The sequence below is a fragment of the Oncorhynchus clarkii genome, chromosome 21 (assembly GCF_045791955.1).
Source record: "Oncorhynchus clarkii lewisi isolate Uvic-CL-2024 chromosome 21, UVic_Ocla_1.0, whole genome shotgun sequence".
Taxonomy (NCBI): domain Eukaryota; kingdom Metazoa; phylum Chordata; class Actinopteri; order Salmoniformes; family Salmonidae; genus Oncorhynchus; species Oncorhynchus clarkii.
The window spans coordinates 1,159,428-1,167,500 of NC_092167.1; the positions used below are offsets into that span (position 1 = coordinate 1,159,428).

At 44.9% G+C, this 8,073-nt stretch overlaps 1 protein-coding gene across 1 annotated transcript in view; it reads left to right on the forward strand.

The window, feature by feature from the left end:
• Window positions 1-2,677: 2,677 nt before the first annotated feature.
• LOC139379612 (nuclear pore complex protein Nup107-like) overlaps window positions 2,678-8,073 on the forward strand; it is a 26,400-nt gene continuing 21,004 nt past the window's right edge. Inside the window, exons 1-7 of the mRNA XM_071122410.1 lie at window positions 2,678-2,755; window positions 4,487-4,584; window positions 4,978-5,070; window positions 5,492-5,604; window positions 6,239-6,374; window positions 7,389-7,492; window positions 7,998-8,073. The exon at window positions 7,998-8,073 is cut by the window's right edge and continues 52 nt beyond it. Coding sequence (XP_070978511.1) covers window positions 2,748-2,755; window positions 4,487-4,584; window positions 4,978-5,070; window positions 5,492-5,604; window positions 6,239-6,374; window positions 7,389-7,492; window positions 7,998-8,073 — 628 coding nt within the window. The 5' untranslated portion in view covers window positions 2,678-2,747. The remainder of the gene's footprint in view (window positions 2,756-4,486; window positions 4,585-4,977; window positions 5,071-5,491; window positions 5,605-6,238; window positions 6,375-7,388; window positions 7,493-7,997) is intronic.

An 8,073-nucleotide genomic window follows, 5' to 3' on the forward strand; every position in this document is an offset into this window, starting at 1 on the left:
CTGCAACATCCTCCAGCATGACTGGTTTGGCGGTGGGTCAGTCATGGTGATGGGTGGCATTTCTTTGGGGGGCCGCACAGCCCTCCATGTGCTCGCCAGAGGTAGCCTGACTGCCATTAGGTACCGAGATGAGATCCTCAGACCCCTTGTGAGACCATATGATGGTGCGGTTGGCCCTGGGTTCCTCCTAATGCAAGACAATGCTAGACCTCATGTGGCTGGAGTGTGTCAGCAGTTCCTGCAAGAGGAAGGGCATTGATGCTATGGACTGGCCCGTCCGTTCCCCAGACCTGAATCCAATTGAGCACATCTGGGACATCATGTCTCGTTCCATCCGCCACCTCATCAGGAGCATGCCCAGGCATTGTAGGGAGGTCATACAGGCACGTGGAGGCCACACACACTACTGAGCCTCATTTTGACTTGTTTTAAGGACATTACATCAAAGTTGGATCAGCCTGTAGTGAGGTTTTCCACTTTAATTTTGAGTGTGACTCCAAATCCAGACCTCCATGGGTTGATACATTTGATTTCCATTGATCATTTTTGTGTGATTTTGTTGTCAGCACATTCAACTATGTAAAGAAAAAAGTATTTAATAAGAATATTTCATTCATTCAGATCTAGGATGTGTTATTTTAGTGTTCACTTTATTTTTTTGAGCAGTGTATATAGCCTTTATTTATCTAGACAAGTCAGTTAAGAACAAATTCTTATTTACAATAACGGCCTACATAAACACTGACAATGTGTTATCGGGATACATATTCTCCCTGGCGTCCGTTCCACCACACATACCTTTTAAATAAACAGTTTTTAAAACTGTCCTTCCGTTGTTCCTCTACAGTTATTGAACTTCTTCTATACTGTGTATTAAAATGGCACCCTATTCCCTATATAGTGCACTACTTTTGACTAGAACCCTATGGGCCCTGGCACCCTATTCCCTATATAGTGCACTACTTTTGACTAGAACCCTATGGGCCCTGGCACCCTATTCCCTATATAGTGCACTACTTTTGACTAGAACCCTATGGGCCCTGGCACCCTATTCCCTATATAGTGCACTACTTTTGACTAGAACCCTATGGGCCCTGGCACCCTATTCCCTATATAGTGCACTACTTTTGACTAGAACCCTATGGGCCCTGGCACCCTATTCCCCATATAGTGCACTACTTTTGACCAGAACTCTACGGGCCCTGGCACCCTATTCCCTATATAGTGCACTACTTTTGACCAGAACTCTACGGGCCCTGGCACCCTATTCCCTATATAGTGCACTACTTTTGACCAGAACTCTACGGGCCCTGGCACCCTATTCCCTATATAGTGCACTACTTTTGACCAGAACTCTACGGCCCTGGCACCCTATTCCCTATATAGTGAACTACTTTGACCAGAGCCTGGACGCACTCTATCCCTATATAGTGAACTACTTATCACCAGAAACCTATGGAACCTGGTCAAAAGTAGTGCACTATATAGGGTGCCAGGGCCCATAGGGTTCTGGTCAAAACTAGTGCACTATATAGGGAATAGGGTGCCAGGGCCCATAGAGTTCTGGTCAAAAGTAGTGCACTGTATAGGGAATAGGGTGCCAGTCTATGGACTTCTCCAGCCTCTGAGACGTTTGTCTCAGAAACACACAGCATCCTTGGAAAGTCTGAATCACATAAACAACACAACACACAACGGTGCTATTCTGGGTCTCCAGGAAACTCTGTGGACAGATACACTTCCTGTTCTTCAACATGCAGGAAAATAACATGGACTTTGATAAAACATTGATATGGCCCTTCACTCTCTGTCTGAAAGGGACTGCTGATGACCACATGGGAGAAAAAAAATACTTGTATTTTATGTTTTAAGACTAATTGTGTCAAAGTGAAACATTCTGCACACATAGCCAAATGTTATTGTATAACTTTACGTGCTACAAGTTCATGTTTAATACATTGCCATGATATCAAGAAAGAATGCTTTGGTAAATGAGATTATTTAAAGAAGTGTTGGCCGAGAGAATAACCACTTCATGAGTAAAATAAAAAAATAATACGGACGTTTAACTGTTGCTGCCCGAGGGTGGCGCTATAGGAATGGTCCGATATTGAGCGTAACATGACTACTCTTTACAGCCTGTGGAATAGATGACGCTCAGCAGTCATAGAGAATAATAGAGGCCTGTAATGGCCAAAATACTATTTTAGCATGTGTAGCTCCATTGAAGGGCTTCAGCACCATTGTAATGTAGTTAACTGGGTGAGACTTCCAACTGTATTATCTGATCCCTCCTGATGTCCCAACCGGGTCATGTCCCAACCGGGTCATCAGGAGGGATCAGACAATCGAGAATAAGAAAATGGACTACTTCAAATAGAAATTGCCTCAATGGCGCTGCCCGGTGTGCTCACAGACGATATAATGGCACAGATATAAAAACATGAATTATCTATCTTATCTCTGTGGCAGTTGCTGTTTACGGTCATCAGTCCAAAGTAATCGAGTATAATCTCAAATATAATTTATTAACTAGTAAACAATGATTTGCCCAATTTAAAATGACTTTATTTAGATTTTACGAATGATTTTGAGTCGCAAAAGAATGGGATTTTGGCTGTATTTAATTGGCGGGGGTGTATTAATGAACAGTATTGGAGCTCGATTGTAATTCCTTGTCGAGCGGGAACCAGAAGTAGAAACTATCAGACTGGAGTAGTTTACTGTGGAGTTAATATCCTGCTGTCATGGACTGGTAAAACGCTTCTTATGCTGATATAAAAATATGAATTACAGGGATATATGTGACCTTGTTACAGTATTTAGTGAGTGTACTACATAAATACGCTGTCTGTAGATTTGTAACGGCAGGTATGGGACATGTGTTAGCAATATTAGCTAGTTAAGCTAGTCGTTTGAACGTGTCTTGCAGCTGTCTAAGCAAGTGGCTTGTTTGTACCACCAGCTAGTCAACTAATGGGTCTTTATAGTAAATCGCGTTTTATTTCATTTGAAGTGTTCAGTAACTTGTGACTTGTTTAACGGGATATATTGTTTCTGGATTACAGGTAGCTAGCGTAATTTTAGCATCTGGTCTAGTGCAGCTTCAGCGGCATGTATCTTCATTCAGACCCCCCCCCGATTTAGTTTAGTGACTGCCAGACACCCACTTATTTTTCAGTGTCCATTGCGTATATTAATTTCTACATCCCCAGGATGCGTATTAAAGTAGTGTAGTGGAGGTAACGTTTTACGTAAAATCAATTAATAAGGCTGATGGAATAGATCAGGGACCGGTTTGGATCGATCTGTAATACATAGAATTAGAATGAATCTGTAATACATGTTGACGTGTTTGCCAAAAAAGTTTCAGTTGTGCAATTTCACCTCTAAGATGTTTTGATGCAGTTTCTCAAGTAATTGTTGTTGTTGTTGCAATGTGTTGTCTAATGTAAACAGAGTCAGCTGCTAGACAGAGCAATCACCACAGCTGTTCACCCCATGTTAAGTGGGCATATATATGTACATTGTCAAATCAAAACTCAAACTTAATTGACCTGTTGTGTGACACGCAAAAGTCCAAACTCTGTTTTAGACGAGACTTTATGACCAAAAATGATCCTATTTACACCGTGTAGTCAATTTGGGCACTAGAATAAGCGAACTGTTTCTGATTCATATCGATGTGCCACACGGGCTGTTTTCAAAAGGGTTTGTTGCTTTATAAAGGCAGTCGCTGTTTAAGATGCTTTTGGAGAACGGGGCCCAGAATGTTTAGCTTAAAATACTGCTACTTAACATTTTAGGCGCAGCGATGTGCACACGGCGGCAGAGGCCTACGTACAAATGTTCCAGAATGCAATTTGCAGGAAAACGTTGTTCAGAGGCTTCATGGACAGATATGGAAATATCCAATAGAAATGTAGAACGAAGAGAGATCTAAAGATGCAACAACTATCATGAGTTGCTAACAATGACTTGGATAAAGTCTTTGGTTGCTTGACAACGAAAGAAAACAAATTAGAATAGGAGAATGCGTACGAGGAAGCCTTAATACAATAATTTCCTCTACGTTTCTATTGTAAGATTTTGGCTATAGGCTACTTTTGATGCAAGGTAAGACATTTTAAGGAACAGGGGAAAATATAGCAATGCTATTGATAGGCCTAACCGTTTTCTGGTAGATGGAAAGGCTTTCCTAAAAAATCTTCTCAATTCAATTATAACTAGCTACAAAGTATCTTATGCCCACCTGGCAGAATGATATCTTGATTGTTTGCATCCATCCAACATGGTTCCTCTGTGTAGGGATGAAGCAAAACCCTGCTTTACAGTATCTGAACTAACATGGTTCCTCTGCGTAGGGACCAGAATGAGTTGCCGTCGCCTTTACAGTATCTGAACTAACATGGTTCCTCTGCGTAGGGACCAGAATGAGTTGCTGTCGCCTTTACAGTATCTGAACTAACATGGTTCCTCTGCGTAGGGACCAGAATGAGTTGCTGTCGCCTATTGTACGAGATGCCGAAGTGACCAGAGCAGCACGCCGAAAGAGTTCAGTTCAGAAGAAGGCCCAATTCAACTGTATCCTTATTGGGCCGTTGTCATGGTAAACCTACCTACCTACCTGTTGTCTAGGTTACACCATTTAAGACCTGCATTACTGATGCTCATTGGTAAACCTTCCTACCTGTTGTCTATGTTACACCTGCATTACTGATGCTCATTGGTAAACCTTCCTACCTGTTGTCTATGTTACATCTGCATTACTGATGCTCATTGGTAAACCTTCCTACCTGTTGTCTAGGTTACACCATTTAAGACCTGCATTACTGATGCTCATTGCTCACACACACCGTTGCTCAGACTATTAGTTAGCTAACAGAAGTCTCATGGGGCTGTTATATGACTGCATAAGGTGTGTCTTTTTAGATCACAGTAACTAGCCAGTTATATTCCCTGACCGTTGTTGTCCAGTCCTTTCTCCTCGTGATGACAACCAAGGTAGTACCACCACACCTGCCCGTTCCCTGCCCTGCTACACACCTGGATCCCTCTTCAAACAGTCCTGTAAGTCTGTCCTCTTCAAACAGTCCTGTAAGTCTGTCCTCTTCAAACAGTCCTGTAAGTCTGTCCTCTTCAAACAGTCCTGTAAGTCTGTCCTCTTCAAACAGTCCTGTAAGTCTGTCCTCTTCAAACAGTCCTGTAAGTCTGTCCTCTTCAAACAGTCCTGTAAGTCTGTCCTCTTCAATACCAACACAGCCCTCTGGCTCTGCTATGAGAGCATTGTTTGGTTAAAGGTAAAAATGGTGTCAACCACGATAAAGACATCGAGATAAAATAAGACATATGGTCCAGTTTGTTAACCCGGACTCTCACCATCCACCAGCTGGTGTCTCCCAGAATGACCGGAGACGAGGCTATACTGTTGGAACAGATTGTACTCTATTGTAATTGCTGTAGTGGTGATTCCTACTCCCTCTCCCTACAGTCACGCCGAAGAGTGCTGCTAGGAACCCAGATGTGTCGGCCATCTTGGGGACAGGGCGCAGGACTCCTCGTTTCATCCATACACCACGACCTCCCCTGGGCACTATGAGCATGGTGAGGAGATGGATACCAGTCTTGACTGGGTGTTCTGTCTGCTGACAGACACTGTGTGGTTCTGTCTCTCTCCAAAGAGGGGATCCGGAGACAGTGGAACCGAGCCAATAGAATAGCCAATTAAACCACACTGCCTCACCATTCATCAGTTGTTGACACTTATTAAAGGTAGAATCAGTGATATGACGTAGATAAAGTAAACAGTATAGTGGGTCAATTTTCTGCAACAACTAAAGAGCGTTTGAGCGCGAGGCTAAACTTCTCCACTGTTTTGGTCATGTAGCTACCATGTTGTAAGAGTGTGAAGCGAACCCCGTGCAGATACTGTGTGAGAGGGAAGTGTTGCATCTTGCTCATCGCAACATCTGCGATGCTGCTCGTGCAAAACGTCATTTCGCTGACTCTACCTTTTAATCAAGTATGCATCGTTGAGGCCGATCCACACGCTGGTTGTTTCTGTGTTTTTGACTGCGTCTCTTGTCTCCCTCTGGGCTCCAGAACCTGGATCCACACGCTAGTTGTTTCTGTGTTTTTGACTGTGTCTCTTGTCTCCCTCTGGGCTCCAGAACCTGGATCCACACGCTGGTTGTTTCTGTGTTTTTGACTGTGTCTCTTGTCTCCCTCTGGGCTCCAGAACCTGGATGACAGTGACTGGACCAACAGCCTGTACCCGTCTCCTCTGTCCGGCCTGGGACTGGGGGACACCAGCTTTACTGACGACATCAACATGTCCTCTGTAATGTTGAAGGAGGAGGATCCTGGAGAGGCTGGTCAGATTCATTTATTTTCTCCCTGGTTGTTGATTGATTTTTAATATCACTGCGGTTCCGTTTCCCAGGTTTCCCAGCCAGGTCTGAAAATCAGCACATATAACTGACTACAAGGTCCAGATTTGGGGAAAGGGGAGAGGGTAGTGGCTAGGTGTCGTTCTGTAAATGTTTAGAATTTATTTTTTAACCTTTTTATTTAACTAGGCAAGTCAGTTAAAGAACAAATTCTTATTTTCAATGACGGCCTAGGAACAGTGGGTTAACTGCCTTGTTCAGGGGAAGAACGACAGATTTGTACCTTGTCAGCTTGGGGATTTGAACTTGCAACCTTTCGGTTACTAGTCCAGCGCTCTAACCACTAGGCTACCTGCCGCCCCAGAATAGAATACAACGCTGCCAGTCCTATCTCAGACACTCCTCCACTGCTGACCTCTGACCCCCCCCCTCTGTGTCCTGCAGCGTGCGTCAGTCTGTTCCCAGAGTTCCTCCAGTCCTATCTCAGACACTCCTCCACTGCTGACCTCTGACCCCCTCCCCTCTGTGTCCTGCAGCGTCAGTCAGTCTGTTCCCAGAGTTCCTCCAGTCCTATCTCAGACACTCCTCCACTGCTGACCTCTGACCCCCCCCTCCCCTCTGTGTCCTGCAGCGTCAGTCAGTCTGTTCCCAGAGTTCCTCCAGTCCTATCTCAGACACTCCTCCACTGCTGACCTCTGACCCCCTCCCCTCTGTGTCCTGCAGCGTCAGTCAGTCTGTTCCCAGAGTTCCTCCAGTCCTATCTCAGACACTCCTCCACTGCTGACCTCTGACCCCCTCCCCTCTGTGTCCTGCAGCATCAGTCAGTCTGTTCCCAGAGTTCCTCCAGTCCTATCTCAGACACTCCTCCACTGCTGACCTCTGACCCCCTCCCCTCTGTGTCCTGCAGTGTCAGTCTGTTCCCAGAGTTCCTCCAGTCCTATCTCAGACACTCCTCCACTGCTGACCTCTGACCCCCCCCCTCCCCTCTGTGTCCTGCAGCGTCAGTCAGTCTGTTCCCAGAGTTCCTCCAGTCCTATCTCAGACACTCCTCCACTGCTGTCTTTGACCTGCTGGGGGAGTATGAAGCCATCTGTCAAGACAAGGTACCGCTTTCTCACTTCCCTCAACCAACTTCCCTCAACCAACTTCCCTCAACCAACTTCCCTCTTCTGTGTGTGTTTTAGAATCCGTGTGTGTGTGTGTGTGTTTTAGAACACGTGTGTGTATGTGTGTGTGTTTTAGAACACGTGTGTGTGTGTGTTTTAGAACCCGTGTGTGTGTGTGTGTTTTAGAACACGTGTGTGTGTGTGTGTGTTTTAGAACACGTGTGTTTGTGTGTGTGTGTGTGTTTTAGAACCCGTGTGTGTGTGTGTGTGTGCAAGAGTTTGTAGAGCAGGAGGTTTGCTCCTCAAGCGTGGGTATGTGCGAGCGTATGTGTGTGTGTGAGTTATTGTGTGTTTTATATGCAGAGCTGTGTGCAGCCTTATGAACACAGTGATAATGGTTTATGAATAGCTATGCTGCCCTTATGAACACAGTGATAATGGTGTATTGTATAGCTATGCTGCCCTTATGAACACAGTGATAATGGTGTATTGTGTGTACCAGGTGGGCATGCTCCAGAGGCTGGTATCGAGGGCAGCTCCAGGGCAACAGAAGTCCTCTAAGACTGCTGGTATGAGAT